This window comes from Neodiprion pinetum, chromosome 1 (assembly GCF_021155775.2).
Source record: "Neodiprion pinetum isolate iyNeoPine1 chromosome 1, iyNeoPine1.2, whole genome shotgun sequence".
NCBI classification, from domain to species: Eukaryota; Metazoa; Arthropoda; class Insecta; order Hymenoptera; family Diprionidae; genus Neodiprion; species Neodiprion pinetum.
The window spans coordinates 14,380,007-14,406,899 of NC_060232.1; the positions used below are offsets into that span (position 1 = coordinate 14,380,007).

The window sequence follows — 26,893 nt, forward strand, 5'->3', positions numbered from 1 at the left end:
AATCCGCTGCCACCAATTGGTTACGGGGTTGTGATTACGACGAGCGGCTATCGATGACCGCATCCACACCCAGCCGTGTTATTACGACCTATTTCAAGTTCGTAACCCATCGACTGCGCGCACGTATGAACGATAAGAAGATATGAAAGGAACTTGCATTCATGAGTTGAATATTTTATTATATAATTGATTTATTGTCAAGGATATAGAGAATACAATGAGACGATATGGAGGAGCAACAAGGGAAAAGAGGTGAATTTAGATGTTGGCCGAACGGAAGATGACTCGAGGGTGTGTCTTGGAACGAGCGGAATGAAGCGTTGGCGAATGCAGAAAGCAGAGTGCATGATCAAGGTTCTGTGAAGAAGAGGAGATAGTCAGAACGAAGAATGAGTTGTGAGTGAGAAGAGGGACTAAGGACGTAACATGTTTTTCGAATTTTAGCGGCTGCTTTTTTAATTTTTATGTTTTTTCAAAAAAAATTTTTATTCAGCTGATAGAACATCCCAAGAAGAGAGTGGCACTTTGAACTTTCCGAAAACTGTAACCGTTCGCTCGGAATCGTGGCGACAAGGAAGCATAGTGAGACGCGTGGTTTTCTTTATCTCCCCATACCTCCCTTAAATATTTGAATTTTCGGTACTGTAACTATTGAATTTAATAGTCAAAATTCCGATAAGAACATTGTAAAAAAGAAAATGTATTTATGTTGTTTCACTTAACTTCACTTATCTTTACAAATGCCATTTGAATTTTATCGCATTTCCTGCCTATTTTCGGTACCTAGTCCCCTTAAATTATCCGACTGTGATGGTGGTTGCTTAATGCTTTAATTATCTTTAATAAATTACTTTGATTGTATGTGTTACGTCCGCCAGACCTCAGATTCTTTTCCCATACTGTTACAGCTACCTTATACACTACATCCACTTCTCATCGTGACTTCGCTGCTTCTCCTACGCTCTACTCCTAAAATGAAACTAGCCAGTCCATTGCATCCTTCTTCCCATATTTTCACCCTTGAATCATCTTTCATTAGCGTGTTCCTCCTCGACATCTTCTCATAGTACTTTCCATATCTTTTACAATAAATCGATTATATACTCAAACAACCAGCTCCTCAATACAAATTCATCTCATTTCTTCTTACACCTCGTACGTGCGTACAGTCGACGGGTTGCGAACCCTAAAAGGCCGTAGTAACATCACGGCTGGGTGTGGATGCGGTCATCAATAGCCGCTCACCGTGATCACAATCATCCACCCCGTAACATAAGACTGACAAGGAAACTGCCTGATGTGTCCCCTTCCGATGTCGTCCATTTAAGGATATGTTATTCTTCATCGAAATCTAAGCGACACTTATTTTTTTTATAGGTGGACAAACGGTTTGAAGGGGTGAAATCAACCCCCAAAGTTTGGCATCCTCGGTGGTTGTTTCATAGTTTCACATACTTCCAGTTGAGATATCTTAATGAAACTAATTGGAGAATAATTTCTGTAGCGAATAACGAAAAATGCATTTTGTCCGGTTACGACGGAGTTGAATTCAAATATTATAGGGGTTGAAAGTTGGGAAATTTTTACAACTAAAAAACTATTGTTCGGATTGCAATAGAATTAATTGCATTTGAAACAGCAGAAAAAAGTAGGGGATACGTGTTTTTCGAAATAACGCCATTTAGGGAATGAGCTACCCTTACACACGTGCAGCCGAATTCCCATGAGAATCGTACTATTTTGCTTCAATATGTCTTATTTAACATTACTCTTTCTAAGCAACAATTTAGGAGCTCTTTCATTTCAATAAATTTCGGTCACATTTATAACAAAAATCCACCCCCACAAATGGCCGAATGGTTTCTGGCAGTTTCTTTTACGATAGTGAAATCTTCGGGAGCACCATATCTTAGTAGTTTGTGATGTTACTGGAATCGATTCTAAGCGGATGTTACGTCCGGCGTATTGCTTGGGCGTACCTTTTTCGAAATCACAATATAACTAGGACTCTCAATACGTGAAGAGTTTTTCAAAATTCCCTTGCAACGCTGTAACGAAAGCTACAGCCATAGATAACATTAAAATATCGTATTGCCTACACCAGCGAGTTCCACCCCTCCTGGAAAAAGTCACGTTGAGACCAGCAACGATACCTAGTATAAGGTTCAACTTTGTTTCTTATAACTGGTACCAAGAACTGAGACAAGAGACTGCTGAATTAGCATCAGCAGTGCTCAGCCTGGAAATATCTCTTTCTTTAAGTCAAAATTATCATCAATAATTAGGATAAACCACTAACTTTGGAACCACCAAATTAAAATAGATTATCTGTTAAGATGTATGGATGAATGCGTAAGAATTATCTTAAGATACTTTTTGTCAACATCTTACACGCGTAAGCAAAGAGATTGAGAATCGTCGGAACATCGTCGAAGAGCGCGAAGTAACGCTGACCGTGTAGATTTCGGCACCGGGAGGTCACCCTCGCACTTCATTGGCTAATTACCGTTGTAGCTTACTGCAATTGCAGCTGCTTGGACCCTCAGGCCCAAGAAGCATTGTCTTTAGTCTGTCAAGTCGCAAAGTGCGTGGACGTCAACCCGGATTAGCCCTCTCGAGCAAGAGTAGCGTTGGAAAATCTCAGTTGTGACCGGCCTAAAGTCTCGCGCTAATTCGTCAAAACCGAGCATTCAGTTTGTTCTGTTAATTGAAAAAGACTCACTGTCTTCTACATTCCAATCTTTACTGTTCTTTACTAAATCTCATTATTTCGCGAATAGACATTTTAATGCCATTCCATTTTCCTTAATTAAATCACGTTCGGCCCTGATTCAAACAGAATCAGGTAATATTAAGTGCTTATAATAATAACCAGCTACATTATCGTCTTTAATTAATAATCGTTAGAATCATTTTCAAAATATATATACATATACCGTGAGTGAACCAAATTGACTTTTTCAAACAATAGCTTTCGATAGTAGAGTACCGTTCTAAATTCACAAAGACTAAATTCCCGACGTCCATCATCGTTGGGATTCATCGACCCTGCCGATCTCGAGGTGAGGCTCTGTCCCAGAATTCTACGGACACCGATCTACACGACCGACGGCTCTCAATCTCGCCAAATTTTGCATCTAAAGATAAGTTAATTCGAGTAGTCTTCTTCAACATCATTCCAAATTTTGCATCACGTGTTATATAATAAAAACGAGTGGCAAGCTTCACTAGCCACTGTCGAACGTTCAGTATTGTTTTCTGAGAATATCAATATAAATTTTCTCATAGAGTTCCATAACAAAAGTGAGCAAGATAGAATTGGCGCCTAACTGCAGATAATAACCTTGGCTATTTAGAGAGACACTCTTCTGTCTTCAGCTCGGCCCCCAAATCATATTTTGCAGGCTCAGAGCCAGGTAACGCGTATAATTCTATGGATCGACTGATCCGTAACGTAGAATTGGACAATTAACATAAGTTACATTTTAATCTAAAAAGAGAGATACCATCTTAATAATAACCGACCAAAAGTAGAAGTAATAGTCGTTCAGGATAGATAATTTTAACAAGCATTATGTTTAGTTATATATTATTCATATATTATTAAAATAACTCTACGTTTTGAAAGAAGCGTAAACGGTTGAATTCAACTAGTTCTACCGCCTCTCTGTGTTTGAATATGAATTCATCCGTCGACGCCGTCTATCTTTAAATTCAGACATTTTATGATTATACCTTCTTTGGTTTTTCTTTTATACCATTCATTGATTTCATAATTAATCGTTTGAAGAATATACGTTATCTTCTACCAATCAAAATCATTATTCAACCATTTATTTTGAACGATAACCTATCCCATTGCATGGTGGCGCTGGGGAAGCTCCCGTGTCAGGAGCTGTTGTCTCCGCAGTGGTTCGCGGCACGCAAAAAAACTCTCTTCAACGTAGACTTAAAAAAAAATTCGCAGTGTTTTCGTTAATAGTATGATATTTTGAAGTGAAGTACGTAGGGATTTGGAAAAAAATTGATTTTTAAAAAATAGGCACGCTTTTGAAATTAAAGAATGATTTTTGAGCAAAATTTCTCGTCGAAACAGGCTATAACTTTTATTATTATTGAGATATCGAAAAATCCTATGTAGTTCATGAGATAATCTATTCTCATTGATACAGTAAAAATTTGAAGTCGATCGGATAAAAATTGCTCGAGTTTTGCTGCGTGCCGCTCTCAAAAAAGTGGTTTCGAGAAAAACGCGTTCAAAGTTTTAGGTTTGTGAATTTGTCCCACTCCGGAGGCAAAAAAATCGTTGATATTGCAACTGATATCGCGGTATTAGTGTTCAATGATGGCCTGAGAAGCCTCATGAAAGTTCTGGAGACGTTGGGGATAATCATCGGCCCAAAGTGTTTCAACTTTAGCGTTGAAACCGACGCAGCGCGGAGCGCTGCACCACTCCGCAAAATATTCAATATCTACGAAAATAATTGTAATTTCGACCTGGGTTCAACGGCATCTTAATCTTAAAAGTATTTAAAATTTTTTTAAATGGTTTTCAAAAAATCGATTTTTTGAAACCATCACAGTGGTGTTGTCCCTTAAGGAAAGGGGTTATTTGTATAAGAGAGAAGGGTTCGTCTCTAAATTTCTTTATTGTTACGATGTATTAAGTGCCGAAGTTCTCTGTACACAAACGCTCTCGCTCCAGCGCGATCGTTTATACAGTCAGAAACCCCCCCCTCCCCTGCCATCGCCGAGCGCGGAGCGGGGAGGGTTGCGCACGCAACTGATAATGCTCGACAATCTGAGAATCTTCATTTCAGTATAGACTAAATTTGTACTTATTTATTTGTCATTTATTACTTATATTATTCAGCGCTACGGTAAATAAGCCACAATGTGATATTTTCGGATCAAGGTTCCGCAGTATCGAATAAATATCTTCATTCGATGCGTCATCACGATTCTGAATTTTACTTCGAATCTCACAGAGAAGAAACCCTCCTCTGACTGTAGTAATTTAAATTCTCTGTTTCTCTCCCTCCCTCTCTCTCGTCCCCATGCTCGCGACGCCAAAATTGACCCCAGGTTACCACACGGTTTACCTGTGCACGAGTGAATGATCCAACAAATCTCGGAAGCAACTTCCGCGAGGGATCTAACGCACACCCAGGGCTATTCCAAAGGACGCCCTGGGCCGTATGGCTTATCGGTTTAGAGGACTCATATCTCCCCGTACCTTTCGATATTTCTAGCCGACGAGAGAGAGGTTCGTATTCTTTGCAGTTAAACATTATTCCTGCGCAACCTTTTACAAATTTTCATTCACAATGAAAAACTACATCATCCGAAGCTTATCGCAGTTATAAACGTCTTCTCTGAATAAAACAATTTTAAAATTCTCACCGAAGAGCATTTCATTCGGAAAGGCAAACAAATTCTGGACAAGACCTTCTGCGCGCAACAGATTTCCTGCCATGCCGCGATCGGAATTTATTGATTGTTTGTTTTGTGAGAATCAGGTCGTGACGATCAATCAGTTCGCGCTTCTACACATCGAAATATTTCCACCAATGGAAACCATTAATAGCGAAAACTCAAGTATAAATGCCTTACGCAACATTTTCATAACTCAATTTTAATTTTAATTCTAATATGATGTTACGTGCAGACGATGATCTGATGGATCTCGTCCGACGTGATCTAAAAGAATATAAATGTAATCTATTGCCGAGCGGTTAGAAATAGATTACTTTGGGTTTCGTTTATATAAAGTGTAAACACACCTGCTGTGATAACAGTCTAGTATTCTGGGTGACAGAATCTCAGTGGTATGGACAGGACGAATAGATGGAACTCGTCTTGTCCACAGTGGTTTATATTTTGTATACTGAATTATATTAAGTACACTATTGCAAATGACAAAGAGAGATTAAAGACGAGTAGGGTAATCAAATAAACTATTAAATATGACAAAGTGGCCTAAGGATAGCTTAGTACTACGTTACGGTTGAGGAAAAGGTGAGTCAAGGAGTGCGCCACCTTGGGTAGCGCGAGGGTGACTCTTAGGACACACCACCGATTCGCCGAGCCATTCCATTAAGAAATCTTGAGTCTCCACGTTGCCTTTTCTCTAATTTTATGCCATCTACGACGTGATGATTCCAAAATTGCAAGGACAGAATTAATAATATCAATCGAAATTCGGCTGCACATAATGATTGCATCTATTGGACTGGCCGCCCGAAATTTAGGTCCAAATGTAAACAGCCGCGAGAGCGGTGGAGACAAGATACTTTAATTTATTGAGCTCCAATGTTTATTACGCACCAGTCGACCGGAAAATCTGATTTATTTTCATCGTATATCTCGCATGATACGTCGCAACAGGCAGATAAAATTAGAACTTGGCGAATTAAAATGTAATTGTTTTGGTGCTCCTGCGTCACAAGATAACTTCTATTTCTTCAGATACGTCGCAACAGGCAGATAAAATTAGAATTTCACCGAAATAAAATGTAATTGTTTTGGTGCTTCTGCGTCGCGAGATAAATTTTATTTCTTCAATGGTATACAAGCCATTCCATGTTGACTTACCGATTTCTTTAAATTTTTTGGAAAAAAATAATAACCCAAATATTTACGGCATTAGCCATGTTGAATTTCAAAATTGTGCGCTTAGAATCGATTCCAGTAACCTCACAAACTACTAAAATATGGGGCTCCGGAAGATTTCACGATCGTAAAAGAAACTCTGCCAAAAGCCATTCGGCAATTTGTGGGGGTGGTTTTTGTTATAAATGCGACCGAAATTTATTGAAACGAAAAAGCTCCTAAATTGTTACTTAGAAAGAGCTTCGGAATGTTGAATGAGGAATTTGGCTGCACGTGTGCAGGGGTAATTTACCCCCTAAGTGATGTTATTTCGAAAAACGCAAAAACACGTATCCCCTGCGTTTTTGTGCTCTTTCAAATGCAATTAATTTCATTGAAATCTAAAAAATAGTTTAATAGTTAAAAACATTTTTTTACTTTCAACCCCTATAATTTTTGACTATATAGCCACGCCGTAACCGGGCAAAATCCATTCCGAATTATTCGCCATAAGAATTATTCTCTAATTGGTTTTATTCAAATATCTCAACTGGAAGTATGCAAAACTATGAAACTACCACTGGGGATGTTAAACTTTGGGGGTTGATGTAACCCCTTTAAACCGTTTATCCACCGATAAAAAAAAGAGCGTGTCGCTTAGATTTTGATGAAGAATAACATATCCTTAACTGGACGAAATCGGGCAGGGACACCTCAGGCAGTTTCCTTGTGAGTTTCAACTTATCATTTTTATAGTTTTTTCGGCTCACGTTGTCTGATTGAAATCTGGTACTAAACATTATGAAAAATGCGATCATGTTTTTTTTAAATTTTTAATAAAAAGTAATTTTACCATTTCACATTTTAGCGAAGCCACAAAACTCTGAAAAATCAAAAATACTCGGACGATAAAAAAAGAACCAGTCACGTCCTCAAAATGCAGTTTCACTGTTACAAATTAGTCCAACAAAATTGGAATTAAGCATGCATCAGTATTAATTATTCAAACAATGTCTAATTCTTACTCAATATATAGGTGTAGTGGCTCTGGTGATTCCACGCTCAAAACTGGGTCAATAAATTGTGAACCTCGTCCTCGCAATGTTACCGTAGCTCCAGTTTCACCTCGAATGTACAACAAATTCGAACCTCCAACGCCAATAATTCTACCACGTAAATCGAATCCCGGTGGTGCATTTTCAATTCCAACACACATCTTTTCCTGTGCACAGAAAACAACATAGAACGAATCATGTTTTGTTAAAATTTCTTCATATAGTATTGCTCAAATCAGTTTTGTTCAAGCAATTAAAAATAGATCTGCGTCAGAGTCAGCAAATCCTCACTAATGTCTTACCACAGTCGGTACCGCCGAGTGAAGGCTCATCAAAGGTGGAGGAGCATTTGTAAATCTGCTGGGTCTGTTTAAAAAGCTCTGATGCTCAGTCTTGATAATTTCTCCTATTTTCTGAATAGCCACTGTAAAATAAGTATAAGAAATTTATATTATTTCACAATTAGGTAAAAATTCAAATGCCGTAAAATATAATTGCAAATTGGTAGAGTCAATAAAAAATATCTGTAATTTATACAGTATAAATATTTAAAGATGCTTATAATTGTGAAAACAAAAAACATACTCACGGTCAATATTGTGCTTTGTATGTCCTTGTATATGCAAATAAAGTGATCGCTGATTAGAACATATTTTTTCTTGCTCCGTCATAAACCGTCCGCGAGTAGATACAATGGCGCCTGTAATTTGAATCATTAAAATCTTTATGGTTCAGTTCTTCATGTATGTACAGTAGGGGTGCGCGGTATTTCGATATACCGAATTTTTTTCGGTATCTCCTTCTTCGAAATGTATCGGTATGGGAACCTTCTGTCAATACCGATACCGAAATATCGAAATTTTGGTACTTCGGTATTTACGGAAATTTCGATATTTCGGTTAACCGAAACGAATACGAAACCCGTACCGAAAATCGGTATCTAATTTCCTATACCGCGTACTCCTAATGTACAGTATATCTGTGTATAACTATGACATCACCAGATGATCAACTCGAGATCAGCAATACAATGGTTTCAAGCACAGACTACTCTCACTAATTATTTATTCACTTAATATAAAGTTTCCCATTCGCACTCATTACATGTACCGAATACAGAGCGATCTCGGACTCCTTGGAGTTAAATACTGTGGCTCTATAGGTCCCAGATCCAGTTGAGCTGGCAATGCCAATACAGCAGAACGACTAAAAATTCACATGAGATTTTTTTGCTTGTTAAATGCTAATTAATTGCCAAAATTTCAAATTTTTCGCGCCAGCCATTTTGAAAAAGAATACGGTATATTCGCAATATGAAGTTAGTATTGTCACTTTACAAAAACAATAGCAATATTTGATAAGCAAAATGAAAATAAAACACACACACAAGATTTATAAGCTAATTAATCGCTGCCGCTAGGAAATTGTCTCCTTTTTTTTGCAGCACCCGTTTTTCGAATATCTCACACCCTCCATGTTAAAATGTTGCCGATTTCCAATGAAACCAATTATCGCCATTTTTTAAGTCTAGGGATAACTCGCTAAATAATTGCTGCCAAAAAAGTAGAATTTTGATCATCCAAAACATTCCCATTTCAGAGATTTCACCGTTTTTAGGGAAATAAATTTCCTAACGGTCGAGATTCGGGTATTTACTAGCTGCAGAAATAATTTGATAATTAATTGCTCCTGAGAGAGTTAAGTAATTGCTGGCAAAGGAGCTCAGTGTATCCATCTTCCGAGATCATTCTCAATCTGGTGTCCAGCCTGTGTCGCATGACCGTAGAGCGAAAAATAGGTTGTTTTTTTTTTCATTTAATATACATCAAACTTGCTAAAAATCAGTTTGCAAATCTGAAACAATTTCTACAGTATTTCGAATTTTACTCCAAATAAACAATCGTATGGATTTTACTATGTCTTGTTTTGTTCATTGGATATAAACTGAAAAAAACCTTAAAACGATTGTTTAATTCTTAATTTTTTTATAGTTGAATTCTAAGCAAAAAATATCCTCAAGAATAAATGTTTCAAATATTTGACATTATCAATTCATGTAGCTAGAAATGAAGGTTGGTGCTCTCTTTTGACTACCTACATGTGATGGTAGGACTCAGAGATATTGTAAAGTTTGCAAATTTTACTACTGCCAAACATGTTCAGGACAAGGCGTTCACGCCACACGATAGAAATAAGAAATTAGAACCAAAAACAAAAATATAATTAAGTACCATTAATAGATAAATAAACGACGAAAAACAAAAAACCAAAGAAGAATTGAAAAACTAACGAAGAATATGACTGTTTATAGACGTCTGCCCTCTCGTGATAATAATGGGCAATAATGATTTGAAACATTAGCTAAAAGCGTCAACTGTGCAGGATATATAGATATATGTACTATGCTAACAAGAGGAGGGTACGGCAGTTGGATTTTTGTAATTTTTCGTATACGTGGTGCATGAAGCTGAGAACTCGAACAGGGTTCGTACGCTTTTTGGAATCTGAAATTCCCTGACTTTTCCAGGTATTCCAGCTTCAAAATACAATTTTTCCAGTAACCTTTCACGAAATATGCCGCTGATTTTTGACAATTTTTTTACACATTAATACTCAATATTATCTAGTAAATATCTTTCTGTCTGACCATCTATTTACAAACAACAAACTGCGATTTTCTGTAAGCGAAAAGATGAAAGATGGTTGAATTAATATATTTGTTCAAAATAATATTACAACTTTACAGCTCTATTTGTTTCGCAAGAAATAATAAAAAAACTGAAATAGGTAACGACCTTACATTCAAATGTTCGACTAGTAACTGCAGGTACTTCATGAATTAAAAGACTAGCATAAAATATTTCGATATCACAGAATTAAAGGAATATAACTTATGAGAAATTAAAATAGACGCAACACAATAAATTAAATTTTAGAAATGGCACGGATTTGGTCATCCAATATCTCGGCTTCTTTGTGTGCTTCTGCCATTACTTTTCGTTTCTTTGATTGTAATTCTTTTACTATCTGGTTCGCTCTCTTTCTCTCGTTTTCTTGACGTTTTTTTTTCTGTTGCCTCTTTTTTCTGATTCTCAAGATCTTCATGATATGTAGCACGAGAATTTCTCGCATAGTGGATCATGTGCTTAGTGATAGATACTTTGTCAACCCCTCCTGCACTTCGAATAGCTTCCCATATAAGTCTCTGGGCAACTAACGATTTTTCCGATTGATTTTCAACCAGACACTCTCCGTTCACTGAAAATCCTCTTTCGACAGACGCGTTTCCGTGTGATATGACATAGAGCTTTTTGACGAATGACATAAACTCTCAGGCAAGATTGTTGCTTACAGCCATGTTTTTCCAAAAATGGTCCAACCGCTCGTCTCTTGTGAACTCCTTTAGCTGTTCGATTACTGCTGGCTTTGCGCTTAACGCTTTAAATTCTCGTTCGATTCTATCTGCTGAGATGCCACTGATCCACTTATGAGAAACGAACTCAGTCAAGGCGGTCGAAAGTCGTTTTGAGGCGATGTTTCGAGATTCTAGGATAATTCTAGGATCACAGAAAGAAAGAGCTTTCGTCAGACGATATGTGATAGGGGATCTGTCTTGCAGTTTTCGGCAAAACATTTGTAGAGACCGTAGGCAATCTTGCCTGAAAAGAAGTACCTCTTTTGTATTAAAACCGTCCATTGCCCGAAACGCTGAACGAGTGTCATGTCCGATGTTGATATTTTTTGCTTCTTTTAGATTTTTCGCTTTTGAAACATCCACGTCACACACTGACGTGGACTGTTCCAATACTTCTTCTTTAACAAATCGGCCCATGATTGAAATAATTATTTCATTCAGATCAGTGTAAAGATATGGCACCATCGGTTGTTCAGTTTGATAGGCAGTCAAAAATGGCTCTACTTCAGCAGCAATAGTTTGGAAAAATGCGAGCTTAGCCTTCATAAACTTGTCCTTCATGGCCTTTTTCGTCAACTCGTAACAATCGGATTTTGGTTCTTTCTTCTCGTTTTGAACTCCAGAAATGTATTTCTCTAAATTCTGCAATATCAAGCCGGCTCGTTTAGCAACAGCACCATTTTGCAGCCACCTTACTGCGCAAAATTTCATAGGAAATTGCCGGGACCCGGAGAATCGAATGTAATCCACTCTGCGAGCGGGTACATGTGCAAAAAAATTGTAAATAGCGCGTAGTAATTGTACGATGTTCCAACCCGTTGCTTTCATGGCAGCTTTAAACGCATTATGTAGATTATGAAGCGTTTAGCGGTATATCATTTAGTAACTCATTTTTAAAGAACGGGGCAAGGCCGTGCAAAATTGTATAACCCATTTCGTTGGGGCCCAGTGTCATTGCTTTAGCTGTCCCATTTTCATCAAACATTAGTTTGAAAATTTCTGTGCATTTCCCTGCAGCAGCAAGGGATAGGTGGCAGAATACAGTCTGAAGACACCAGATTATCTCTGCTCGCGTAACTTTCTCCTTTTCAATGAAGCGATCCATTCCTCGCTGCTTTGGTAGTATGTGCGAGAGGGACGTTGATTCTAGTTGTGTTGACGTGCTTGGTTGCGAAATCGTTCCTGTCTTCTCAGTTTCTTGTACTTCGGCTATTTTTTCAACATTTGCAATCAAACTTCCATCTGAAATGAAACACCATTCATGAGATGCAACGTTTGGGTTCCACAATCGAGCACGCCGATCATAACAGGGCGTCTCGCGCAAAATTCGATAAAACTATTGTCCACAGGCAAAAAGCGGGATGAAAAAAAAGGTGTCAAACAAAAAAATAAAAAAATACCATCAACTAAACCTGGCAAACGGCGACATGTTTTGCCGATATCATTTATAAATTTTCACCGCTCCCAAATTCGACGTTTTCAAAACTCAAGTCGCTGATTCTAGCTCAATAACTGGTGAGTTGATTTGAAATTTTGACAGTATGTTCAGAATATATACATTACACCTCCAACGTCGATAAGACACATAAAAATTGCTTTCAGACAGGTGGGAAAATTAATATTTAATTTAAATAAAATCAAAAAACTAATGATGAGAAGAATGGTGCGTGAGTACGATTAACGATATAAATATTCTAAATAATGAAATAGCAATAAATCTTGCAATGTACCATCGCAGTTTTAAAAAAATCTGCGAAAAACGTATAATGTTCCGTTACCGCACGTAGCGCCCAAACGTTGAACGAGCTGCTCGCGCCGAGCGTTGTTTAGAAAATCATCCATAGTTACAATATTTATGACCCGATTACACTGAAATTTTTGGAAAGTTTTGTTTAAACGTCATGGGAAAACGGCTCGCTGGAAGTTTTCTCAAAGTTGAAGTTCTTCGCATACTATTTTCCGCCAATAAGTGTCCGAAATCCGTTTACCGATATCCCGCCACTTGTTATTGAATATAAGTAAACAAATGCAATTTTTATGTGTTTTATCGACTTTGGAGGTGTAACGTATGTAATCTGAACATGCAGTAAAAATTTCAAATCATTTCACTAGTCATTGAGCTAGAATCGGCGAGCTGAGTTTTGATAACATCGAATTTGGTCGCGGTGAAAAATGCAATTTTTATTAATTATTACTTCAACTAATAATCGAATTTATAAATTATATCAGCAATAAATGTTGACCTTTGGCGGGTTTAGTTATTAGTATCTTTTATTTTTTTTTATTTGACACCTATTTTTTCATTCCGCTTTCTGCCTGTGCACAATACTTTTACCGAATTTCGCGCGGAGACGCCCTTTTGTGATCGGCGTGCTCCGTGGCTGGAGACGCTGAGCAATTTGGATTTCGCTGAAGGCTGGAAGAATCTCACAGATAGTCGACCCAAAAAAAATTTCGAACGTTGAGCAGCCTACTCACCAAGTCTAAGTGTAGTAGATTTTGGGACGTCTACTGTTTTCGGTGATAGAAATACTTTCCAAAGTATTATTTTGACTCCTCGCAGCGTGTTCGTGTTTACGTCCTTTCATTTGACTAGTTAAAGCCTGTCGGCCCATGTTGCTCAGCAGCACGGTTTTCTTACACATGATGCAATAAAATGCAAACTTGTCATTTTTGCATTCTTTCAGCCATGGCGAAAACTGATCTTCGTTAAGCCATTGAATATTGAACGTGGATCTCCTTGGTTTAGAAAAAGGCATTGATCTGAGAAAAAAGGATAGCATACGTCAAATTTTATCATTTCGATCAAAACCGCACTGCATTGACCTCCATTGAAATGTTATTTTAGAATACCTATGACATACAAAGTTTATTCCTCATTAGTCATTCCAATGCAGAACTCATACAATGTAATCTCATAACATATTTTACTACAGTTACTTGGCCATACAATGATCACAAGTGATATGACAATCAATTTCCAAAAATAACATTATAAAATCACATCGACTGCATTTCACATGAATTCGTACTTTAAAATTTTAAGCGTGGACTAGGCTTTGTAAGTTAGCAATTTTTTCAATGCATAGTTTTCTTTAAAACCCTTCGACTGACTTCATAGTTTCTATATTAAATGTGTAAGGATTAATCTGCGTGTTATTACGTCAATTATAACTTTTTCACTTCCGAGAGATAAGTCATCGAAAAGCGCGGATAAACAATGGTGATCATACTTGACATGTTGAACAAAATACATGCACTTTACGTATATCGTATAACCTATCGCGACATAATGATGATCTACTTACCTTATATTAATTTTCGTTTTTCTTTTTGATTCGCCAATCTCCTTATACGTTGACGCGTTGGTGGCAAATACTATTTTCACGATTTAAATATGTATGAGTTTCACAAACGCTACGCACACAGGCAAGCTAGACCGTGACGTATTCCGGTGACGAGTTTCTACTGGCATGAGGCGTTAACGAGTGGCGCTGATCCGAGCGAGGCCGACGCTGCCCGAAGTTTTCATAGCGTTGCGTCTTTACGCGCCAAACATATAAAATATATGAAGTGGTGCGACGAAACGGAATTTTAAGGGCAATTTTTTCCCCTTAAAATCAATAGTACTTTGTATAGAAAAAGAGTTTATTTCTTTCGCAGACATAAAATTCCAGTGTTATTTTCAAAATTCCCTGACTTTTCCCTGACTTTTCCCTGCTGTAAGAAATTCCCTGACTTTTCCCGGTTTTCCAGGTTTTCTCGGTGCGTACGAACCCTGTCGAATAATACTTTTCCAAAGCAGTTCAACGCCATATTCAGAAATTCTCGAGAAAATTGACTTCGAAGTTTTCCGAGCGCTTTATCTGCACCAAACGTTTTACAATATTCGAGCAGACCGCGTAGTCACTTGGTAGCGCTTGGGCCTAGTACTCGCGGGGTAGTTGGTTCGAGTCTCACTTCTGTTATCTTTTTGTTTCCCATCCAATTCGCATAGCTACGTCATTTAAATACAAAAATCAACAAATCTGTGCCAATTCACAGATATATAATTATAATCGCCAATGAAATTCTCACGTTTTATTTTTAATCATCTCGACCTCTAACAATAAATGGCCAATAGGCGAAAGAAGATTAAAATCTAGCAGTAATATTTTTTGATTATAATATATTACCACCACCCGTTCCACACATACATGAACACACCTAGTCACACTTAACACACCCGATCTCACATGATACACCCGACGCACACAAAGGCACACACACACACTTGGGTCCGGTCAATTCTAGGGAAATGCCAAACCAACTGTCAACTGGCAAAATAGCCAAAAAAACACGTTGTATGACTTTTCATTGTACTGTGAACAAGTTGACAGTTGGTCTGACAGTTGACAGGTGCCAAAATGGATTTTTGTCGCCGAAAACATCCTCAGCTACCTCAAAAATGTATGAAACCATGCCCAGATTGTGTCAATTATACTTTGGGCACACCGTGACATCCTGTTGGCAGCTGCCAACTGCCAAAATTGCGGTGACAGGTAGTTCAGATGATTTCCAGGGGGTGAAAACATGAATCCATGAAAACTCCGCCCCCGCTATGAAAAAAAATCAAATTCGCCTACCGAAATTTGCCGTATACTGATATGAGGGCATTTCACGCCTTTTTGGGGTGGTTTTACTCCCTCTGGGCGAAAAAGTAAATTGCCCCAGTGGACACACTTTATAGGTTGGATGAAAATAGTCAATATTTTATAATTTTTTGGGCATTCCAAACCCCCCTTCTAATAGAAACTTGGCGTTGAAAAAAAAATACCGTAAGAAAACGCGTTTTTTTTTTTAAATCGCAGTTTACAAGGGTTGGGGGTAGTTTTTTTGCAATTTAAATGGCGTAGATCGATTCACCACCCTCGAAAATGGTGGACTACGCTCTTCATGCAAAATTTTCAAATGACATACGTGATCAGCCAACGATCAAAGTTGCTCTGGAAAAAATACCAATTCAGACCGAAATGGGTTAAATGACCGAAACCACCTTTCACGAGGTGAAATTTCACAGCAAATTGAATAAAATTTCAAGGTAGTACAGTGAATAGACTAATAAAATATAATGTTTCGAGGGCAAAATTTAAAAAAAAATGCTTTTTTCCTTACTTCTCACCGCGGGAATTTGTTCATTTGACTATTATAAAGAACGTCGTTGAAGGGGGGCTCTGAAAAAGAATTCTAAGAGGTGTCATAATCAACTGAAGGACAACACTGATAAGACATCTCTTAAACTAAACTTGTTTGTCCGGAACCCCCTTTCGTGAAGATTGATTATACACGAAAATAAACAATATTATAAGATGTTAAATAAAATTAAACAAACCTAGTAAAAAGTAACATCCATCGAAACATGGAAAGTGAACAGTAATTTTTGTAAATCTTGTTCCCCATTTACTAGTATTTTTTATTTTCGCGCAAAAAGGCCGTTGTGAAATAATTGAATACTGTTGCTCATTGATTTATTCTTATATTTATCATTGATTTTCATATTAGTCGGTAAATCTCGGACCATTGATAAGACGAATGTGTTTATGTTGCGAAAAACATGTTAATACTATAATTCAATTATCTCACAATGAAATTCATGTTTAAAAATGTAAACTCAAATCATTAGGTACATTTTTATATGCAAATTATTATTACTAAAGATTTTGAGACAAAATAATTGTAACTTTTCCTGGTTACCACCACATGGAATTTAGTATTTTTGTGTGAATATTCTTTTCGCTAAAGGGGGTTTCGAACATTATAGTAGGGGAGCCCAAGCGAGGATTTTGGGTTTTATTTAAGCGCGGCAGAAAAACATAAGGGAAGAAACCTTGCACCCTGTTATGAACAACCACCATATATGAACCCTTAATATACAAGGGTGCGTCTAGGGCAGCCAATCAGATTAGTAAAAGAAACTCGACCCTTGAATTAATTCGAGCTCGTCAGATTGACAAAAGGTAAGTTAATTACATGCAGAAAAGTGTAAATTTCAATATTCTGACGATTTGACCATGACATAAGAAAATAAGCGAGTCACTAGTTTAAAAAAAAAAACGTCACCTGGAAGTATTCGAGCGTGGTTAAATTTTTTTTCATTTTGAAGGAAATCATGTAAGGATTACGGATATAATATAACCTGCCGGTTTCTACAACGTGAAAAAGCTAAAATTATTAATAAAGTGGGGTACGTGCAGGTGCTGAGAACTATGTATTTCCCAATCCGCGCCTCTCTCCCTTCTCACTCTTTCTCTATTTCTCACTCTCTCGCACCGTCCCCACCATATATATATATATATTTAACTTATATATTATGTTCTGTTCATTGTAATTATTCCATTCAATAACAAGAAACAAGAATAAAAATTTTCTTTTAAACTGTCAGAACAACGAAATTCCTCTACATAACTGTCAGATTCTAGGTCAGCACAACAAGGACATCAAGCTGAACCGTCTGTATATAAATCTGATGAGTTTGAGTATTTCGAGGTCACGATTTTTTTTTACATTCTCAAAAATCGACTGTGAGTTCTGACTGCATCCAAACCGTCAGTCTTTTGAATGTAATACCTTTTAGTGGTCACTTAACATTCCTCCTGCATATCTGATGAGCTTGAATGAAAATTTTTTTTTCTCATTTTCTACCCCTTCATGCTGCCACCCCCGACTTGGAAGCCGGCAGATTAATATTTCTCTGTTACCAGAAGAATATAGGGCGTATACGATATTAATGTCTGACGCGCTTTAGTATTTCTTTGTAATAAATTTTTTTTTACATTTTTGAAAATTAGTACACACTTCCCCCGGCAGTGAAAGGGCATATATCATATAAACTTTTTTTCTTTTTAGTATCTAATCTTCACAATCCAATAGGTTCCCGCAACGCCTAAATAACATCCCATTTAGCCTCTTGGGCTCCCCTAATATTAGGAGCAAGCATCTGGCGCCTCATCGCATTATTGGCAATGAGATACCTGTTAGCATTGATGGTTTGATGTTCTCTTTCATGAGAGTAGTTAATATCCAGGAATACGTACATATCCGCAGTAGGGAACAAAAGATGTAAATGTTAATAGCTTCATTTTCCAAATTTTCTACTTATTATACCACATGCTATAATAGCTGAATGTTACGTAATATTTCAATTACCGAAAGGAAGATGCTGATAATCAAGTTTAAAAGATGCGTCATCAGTGTTCATGCCTGGTCGAGTGAGATACCACTTCGCATTTTTTTTCAGTGCCCTCCTTCATCGAGGCTTTTTATTTCATAAAACCACCTTTATTTTTAACGTGGGAGATTCAAAATATAAAAAAAAGTTTTTCCGGCACGCCCTACTAACAATACATATATATATATATACGTATACTCGTACATGGGCAGATCCGTTACTTGTCGTCGAAAAGTTGCGGAGGTGGTTTACAGATTTGACTCCCGTTTTTTTTTCTCTAAAGCAGGTCAAAAAAAAACCGGTGATCCTGAAAATTTGAGCTCGTTGCGCCCAAATCCGGCCGCTGGAGAATTCTTTGAAATTTGAAAAAAGTCGATTTTCCAGTCATCTTCAAAAAGTCATATCTCAGCTCCTATATGACTCAGATATTCCAACCAAATAGCGTCCTTTTCTGTCAACCTTGTATTTTTAAGAAAAAAATAGTTAGTTTAAACTCTCATATACGGGTTGGCTGGGAGCTCCCAAATGGACTGCTATTTTAATAAAATTTTCCTTATTTTCCAAAGGCTCTCAAATCTACATTTTTGGAAATGGAAGGATGGTTGACAGCTTATATTTTTCCTTAAGGTATATTCTGATGATATCTGCCCTATTTTTCCTGGGTCGCTTCCATTTCACTGAGACGTCGCCACATAAAGTAGGTCCATTTTTGAAAAAACGCTGTTTTTGAAGGGCTAGAACTTTTTTCTATCAACTCGAAATCCTTTGAGATTATCACGGATTATACTTCATTGTATCTCTAAACAACCCTGAAAATTTCAAGTTTGGCTTAGAACTAGTTCCCGAGCTATGAATTTTTAAAAATGTCAAATTTTCGATCTAATATGAAATTTTTTGTAGTTTATTATAAGTTTCGATAATTTTACACACTTAATTAATACTTACTCGAAATTCGATTGTAGAGTAGGGGGCAAAACGAGCTAGCTAAAAAAAAAAAAAACTAAGCGAAATAATTATTCCATCTGCAGACTTCTTCTCGTTGAGAATTTGTGTATTTAATTTTTCTACATTTATTCAAATTACATAGTTTGAAAATCATTCTAATTCAGTTAATCTTAGGCCAGATATAGAAAAACTAAATAAAACTTATGTAAAACTTATTACCGATTCGAACGATAGGTAAGTTAGCGACTGGCATGGATATTTAACCCTCCGCCGGCGATCCATGACGATATCGTCATATCTGACTTTGGCACGTCCTGGTATCTCGGGAGGGGGAAGTGGATGCGGCTTGGGACCTGCACCTAAAAAAACTTCACGGTGGTATATGCTCACACGCGCAAACATGTTAGTATGCGTTAGGAACTTGCAAAGTTACGACCGTTCGAAGTTTGAAAGTGAACGAATTCGTCCCCGATAGCCTGCGGCGTCAGTTTTTTCGACTTTTGACATACGTATAAAATCCACATTTTCTTATTGAAAATCAAAGTCTCTGACCGTATTTATCAAGTTTACCTAAATAGTATATTATGACACTATTGTGGGAACTGTTTTTTTACCTTGCTCGAGGTTGTTCGCACGAGCAAAGCGAGTCTGAACTGTCATATAACATGTCAACATTCATTTTTTCACTAATAAATTACATATTTTTGTGATAAAAACATTGTGTTTTCATGAGTACTTCAATTTCATGCGAAATTTCTCCCTTCGCAGTAGCCTAATTTCAGGTAGTGAAATAAATAGGTTTTTTGGAACCGAGCCCAATGTGAGTAGGTTTTTTTGAAAGACCATAGTATCAGAAATAAATCCCTAGAATATTCTTTCGTAATAGAAATTTGGGTTCAAGATATCGATTTTTTAGTGAAATGGTCGAATTTACCCGTTTTGCGCTGTTTATAAATTTCTATTTGTTAATGGATCAAACATTTTGGAATGAAAACTGCTAGAATATTGAGATGAGAGCCAAAACTGGTTCCCTGAATTTTTTGGGAATTTTTGGATACTCCTAAGTGGGTTAAAAATAACCAATGACAATATCGTCATGGATAGCCGGCGTCGTAGTCAAAAAAAGGGATAGCCGGCGGAGGGTTGATTTGTCAGTCAGAGGTATATCTATTCTAAGCCATGTTTCTTTTTTCTTTCTTTTTCTTGTCCTTCCTGGTCTTGCTCTTTTCCGTTAGGCCCAGTATTTGAACACATGTGTCTTTCAACTTTCACCATAACTTCTAATTTGTTGTTTAACTAAAGATCAACTCAGTTTGATGGAGAGTTGGAAAAGAAGGAGGGTGAAAATAAAAAAAAAACCCTTATCAAGCCGGATTCGTAAAATATTGATATAGTTTAGACTGAAATTCGTTCTTCGCCTTTCCTTTCGATTTGTATATAAGTAAGTGTTAATAATGGACATGTCCATTGTTACCCCTCTGTTGATGTTCGTAATAAATATATTTATCATTTAAATGAAATGAATCGTGTGTGATGGTGTATCGCTTATAAGGTTAGTTATCATTAATTTTTTATATTGTTTCATTTGCACCCTCGCCTATCAGCAAGTTTTAAAAATAAGGTTTCTGTTTGTCAATAGAAAAAAATTCGATTAAACCGTCCTGAGGATGACCCGAAACTAGGGTCGAAACGTTGACGCAAACTATATTGTTGTTTTGATGACCTACATTTCCAAGATTCTTCTTATAGTCCAGGAAACGGGTAGAAAAAAGGGCAGTTTTATGTCACGGCGTGCAGAATGGATGAGATCTGCGGATTCTGGCAACGATTATAGCCCACATGAACGCCTACTACTTTCCAACCAAAAATTTAAGTTTCTAAATTTTTTACACGCGTTTAAAGTTTTGAAAAACAGGTTTTCTACTAGGATCTCCTAAACTATTAATTGTACAGAAAAAAAGTACAGTAACTTTTTGTAGGTCTTAGAAAGACGAACAATTTCGTTTTTGGAAAATTAAAATCGGTCAATTAGTTCTCTTGTAAAAAAATAAAAACCGGCTGAAATGGCCATTTCATAATTAACTAATTATGAGTACAATAATGCATGTATGGCTTTAGGAATCTGGGAAAATATGTCTCTTAGGGCGCTCAAGAAGCTCGCAAAACCGGGGCTCCATCGGATAAACAGTTTGTGTGAAAAGCTATTTGTTATGAAAAAACCGACTTTTTTTGCAAGGAATTTGCAGAGCCGGAGACCGTCGTACAGCAATTTAATTAGCGGATTTTTAATCTAGAAGGATCCTATTATCATGTACATTTAGGGGCGAAATGATTTTTTATTATTAAGTTGGTGAATAATGGCTCCAAAAAGAGGGTATGTTTTTCAGTCATAAACAAATGGAATTTCATCGCCAATTTTCACGTTACAGGGCTACGATTAGTCTCACTCGAAAGCTTTTATTTTTTGACGAATTTACAAAAAAAAAAAATTTGCCAAAAGTCAATTAGGGAGGGAGATAATTTTTTTTTTTTTTTTCCATTAATTATTGCACCGCCGGTTTTAAACATAGAGGGCTAAAAATTGGACACGATACAGGAAAGGGTTCATACCAACCGACAATAAATTTTGGTAGCAGTTGCTCATGAATTTGTTCATCCGCTTTGCGGTCAACTCGGTGATAAAATACAGCACCGCGTATGGCGGTGGAGTGGGGGAATCTCGGCCGGCACGCGCTCGCGCTCAAACTGAATTCGCGCGTTCAAATTCCACAAACTTTGAATATCTCCCGAACAAATTAACATATCGGGTTCTTTCCTTTTTGAAAACCCGACTAAGTTTTTCCGCTGATCAAGAATTTGTTATAAAAAATATTAAAAAAAATTATCTTCCATTCGAAATTTGTTTATGTAAATTTTTTTTTGCTTTTTTTACCGTTAGTTTATTTGTTTTTTTGTTTCATCTGAATTAAATTATATTGACGTCATATGCCTTGATTACAGAACTCACAAAAAAAAAGATCTGCTAAAAAAACGTTGTCGTTGCAGTACGCGTCTCTTCGTTTTGGAAAAAAATCGACAAAATAAGGGACATAATATAAAATAAGGACAAAATAAGGTCTGAAATAATTATGAAACGTTTTTATAAGTTACAATGGCCTATTTATTATGAGAATACGTTACAAATAATATCAGAATAAAACATAAAAAACGTTGGAAAGAAATCAAACACATTCAGACACGTTTTTTTCTTCGTTTCACGAATGTTACAATATTTTTATATTTAATGTACTAAATAATAGCTACAGACATTTTTACTTAAATATTAACAATGTTTTCTTAAACATACAATTCTTTACAATCAATATTTACAAGTCTACGTATTCTACGCTGTTCGCTCGAGTTCTTTTTATTGGCACCTCTGGTCCATCCATCTGATGACAGCAGCAATGATAGTCAAATAGAATTTAAGGACGAGATCAAAGATGATTTAAGTGACGAGAGCGATGATGAACCAGAGGTGCCAATAAAAAGAACTCGAGCGAACAGCGTAGAATACGTAGACTTGTAAATATTGATTGTAAAGAATTGTATGTTTAAGAAAACATTGTTAATATTTAAGTAAAAATGTCTGTAGCTATTATTTAGTACATTAAATATAAAAATATTGTAACATTCGTGAAACGAAGAAAAAAACGTGTCTGAATGTGTTTGATTTCTTTCCAACGTTTTTTATGTTTTATTCTGATATTATTTGTAACGTATTCTCATAATAAATAGGCCATTGTAACTTATAAAAACGTTTCATAATTATTTCAGACCTTATTTTGTCCTTATTTTATATTATGTCCCTTATTTTGTCGATTTTTTTCCAAAACGAAGAGACGCGTACTGCAACGACAACGTTTTTTTAGCAGATCTTTTTTTTTGTGAGTTCTGTAATCAAGGCATATGACGTCAATATAATTTAATTCAGATGAAACAAAAAAACAAATAAACTAACGGTAAAAAAAGCAAAAAAAAATTTACATAAACAAATTTCGAATGGAAGATAATTTTTTTTAATATTTTTTATAACAAATTCTTGATCAGCGGAAAAACTTAGTCGGGTTTTCAAAAAGGAAAGAACCCGATATGTTAATTTGTTCGGGAGATATTCAAAGTTTGTGGAATTTGAACGCGCGAATTCAGTTTGAGCGCGAGCGCGTGCCGGCCGAGATTCCCCCACTCCACCGCCATACGCGGTGCTGTATTTTATCACCGAGTTGACCGCAAAGCGGATGAACAAATTCATGAGCAACTGCTACCAAAATTTATTGTCGGTTGGTATGAACCCTTTCCTGTATCGTGTCCAATTTTTAGCCCTCTATGTTTAAAACCGGCGGTGCAATAATTAATGGAAAAAAAAAAAAAAAATTATCTCCCTCCCTAATTGACTTTTGGCAAATTTTTTTTTTTTGTAAATTCGTCAAAAAATAAAAGCTTTCGAGTGAGACTAATCGTAGCCCTGTAACGTGAAAATTGGCGATGAAATTCCATTTGTTTATGACTGAAAAACATACCCTCTTTTTGGAGCCATTATTCACCAACTTAATAATAAAAAATCATTTCGCCCCTAAATGTACATGATAATAGGATCCTTCTAGATTAAAAATCCGCTAATTAAATTGCTGTACGACGGTCTCCGGCTCTGCAAATTCCTTGCAAAAAAAGTCGGTTTTTTCATAACAAATAGCTTTTCACACAAACTGTTTATCCGATGGAGCCCCGGTTTTGCGAGCTTCTTGAGCGCCCTAAGAGACATATTTTCCCAGATTCCTAAAGCCATACATGCATTATTGTACTCATAATTAGTTAATTAAGAAATGGCCATTTCAGCCGGTTTTTATTTTTTTACAAGAGAACTAATTGACCGATTTCAATTTTCCAAAAACGAAATTGTTCGTCTTTCTAAGACCTACAAAAAGTTATTTGACTTGTTTTCTGTACAATTAATAGTTTAGGAGATCCTAGTAGAAAACCTGTTTTTCAAAACTTTAAACGCGTGTAAAAAATTTAGAAACTTAAATTTTTGGTTGGAAATTAGTAGGCGTTCATGTGTGCTATAATCATTGCCAGAATCCGCAGATTTCATCCTTTCTGCACGCCGAGACATGAAAAAATACCCGTTTCCTGGACTATTACATAAACTTTCGAGGTTAAGACCATTTCTACATCAAGGGGGTAATATCGTGATGACTTGAGTTATGTATATTTCCCCTGTTATTTGAAATTTCACTTATCCGAGGCACGCTCTCCCCATATTACCTCGGATAACAGAAGTTCTACTGTATCTGAAACCAAAATCCATATCCTTGGTATGACTGAATCGATAACGAAACATTCATTTACATAGCTAATAAGAAATTCAATTCAGACTTCATTGAAAGGTACAAAAATTTCCCTAACATGCACCACGCAACTGCTACAAGTTTTCGACTGAAAATTCCAATATTTGAACAATAACGCGTTCGTCTCCGACAGAGCATTAAATAGTACTTTAATTTAATAGTACTTTATGCAACAAGTAACGAAAACCAGGGAAAGGTGATAAGTCTGTGCACGAGCATGAGTCGGAAGCGAGCCGGAGACCAGTGCGAAGCTCGCACGCAAATCACCTTTTGCCGGTTTCGTCACTAATTGCATACAATATTTGTTATCATGAATGCATCGAAAACGAGGTTTGATGCCCGTAACACGTACCTCATACCAGATGGCCTACAGCGTCAGCTGTGTATCAGACCTAGGCTCACTCGGATTGCGTCGAGTGCGCATGTGCAGCGGTGCACAGTGCTTTGTGTGAGCGTGCAAAGTGGCGCACAACACTTTATGCGACAAAGAGGGCGTGAGTAGCGGTGCACGGCGCTTTATATGATGCAGGCTACGCAACATAGCTCCAAGCGGTCATTTCAGGCACGTGTTGCAGTCATCAAAAATTGAATTTTGGACGCATCTGTGATAAAAAGTACTATTTTTTACGTTCGTTCTAGCTTCTTCTCAGCAATTCAAACCTACGGGCACAAATAAATTTGAAACAGAACTCAATGCAATTAGTCTTGTTTTGCGAAACTGTGCTGTTACTTTTACCTGAAATACATAGAATTACTCAATTGTTAATATGCAATCACGATGGGCTTTCTAAATGTGAAGGATAACAATTATATACATTTCATTTCGTTAGAGGGTTGTCGTCGTTATGTTATTTTTTTTTTCTATTTCACTATTTCCCGTTCGTATCATACAATTTTCAGAAGGGGGTGACCGACATCATTATCATGTAAAACAAACGAGTTTTTCGACATTTTTGTTCAGCATTACATGTAAAATCGCGCTATCAGCAGCATCTTCATATCCATGATGCCTCGTAGACTCTGATAATAGTCAAAATAAGTGACACTTCACTCGGTTGATAAGTACTCTGACTATATCATGCTCTGAAAGTCAGGAAATTTCTGTGTTCACACATCATTGCGTGGAAATGACAAAAGTTAACCCCGTCTTATTATAATATAACATCGAGCAGATGAGGCAAACACACATTTTTTTCTAACAACAAGGTTCTTCAATCAAGAACTGTTGAAGGCACAGATGGAACAATTAGATCCCATATCAAAGATTTTGGATTCGAAAAGAAATCCAGAAAAAGAAATGCAGAAAAATTACTGTCTTTCCAATTGTGTTCCCAAATGTGTTGCTGTTGTAAATTTTTTGACAGCTCAATTGGATGCCGAGAAACGTATCCTGAACAAAGTGACAAATTTTGTTGACGGCTTTGCGAGAAAAAAATTATTAAAAATTGTAAACGCTCAATTTCGACTATATCTTTTCATTTATCGAGTTTCAAGAAAAAAGTTTCAGACAAAAGTTGTAGATCTCGTCGTTTTATACAAAATTGGTCGTACGTAAAAATCACGTCCTGTTGTTGGTTTAGCGGTAAATGGCAACGGATGAAAAACTCGATTCTGTTTTATTGCATACAAGTTGGCGAATTATCAACGTAAATTATTCAAATCCATCATAAAATGTAGAACCATCTTTCCTCCAGAGAAGCGTGCAAGGTTTGCCCGGCTATGTCATATAGTTTAGCAACAATGTTTTTTCTCCCGAATTCCGCCCTTCCTCCACAGTTTACTCCCAAATGACCTGACAGAGTGCAAATAAATCGTGGCGGCATTTTTTACTACTCTCTTTCAGGATCTGATAAGAATCCAATTTTCTTTAAAAAAAAGTACGTTTTTCGCGAAAATATAATTTTTGCTTATAAACAAATGGTAATAACTTTATCGATTTTTGAGTTATCGAAATAGTCTTTGAAGATCTGATAAGTCTTTTTGAGATGCTAATTTTGGAAAAAAATGTATTGCCCATTACTCACTCATACTCTATATATAGATATTCTCAGAAGACTATGCGATAATACGCGTGCCTGGGATCGCAGGAATACTCATGCAGCAGGAATTTCACTAGCGAGTCCTACAGGTTGGGGCCTATTGTAATTTTAGGCAGATGTTCATTCTCGGAGGGCTACGGGGGAAAAAGAGGGGCGTCCTTAAGGCCTCTCGGTGCATCCAGTACTGGGTGCATCAGTTCCGAGCAAGACTCCACGTCCGACAGTCATTCGTGAGTTCATATAGTGTTATTATA

General features: G+C 36.8%; 1 protein-coding gene across 8 annotated transcripts in view; it reads right to left on the reverse strand.

Moving 5' to 3' along the window:
• The window catches only part of LOC124224730 (uncharacterized), a 219,499-nt gene that overhangs the window by 181,319 nt on the left and 11,287 nt on the right, over positions 1-26,893 (reverse strand). For 6 of the 8 annotated variants that reach the window (XM_069133619.1, XM_046636923.2, XM_046636924.2 and 3 more), the window contains exons 4-6: positions 8,236-8,346; positions 7,949-8,070; positions 7,617-7,813 (exon numbers count right to left, since the gene is read on the reverse strand). In XM_069133619.1, the coding sequence (XP_068989720.1) occupies positions 7,617-7,813; positions 7,949-8,070; positions 8,236-8,346 (430 nt within the window). Of the gene's footprint in view, positions 1-7,616; positions 7,814-7,948; positions 8,071-8,235; positions 8,347-18,246; positions 18,351-18,472; positions 18,710-26,893 lie in introns of those variants that run through there. The other 2 variants (XM_046636929.2, XM_046636928.2) reach the window with 2 other exon arrangements.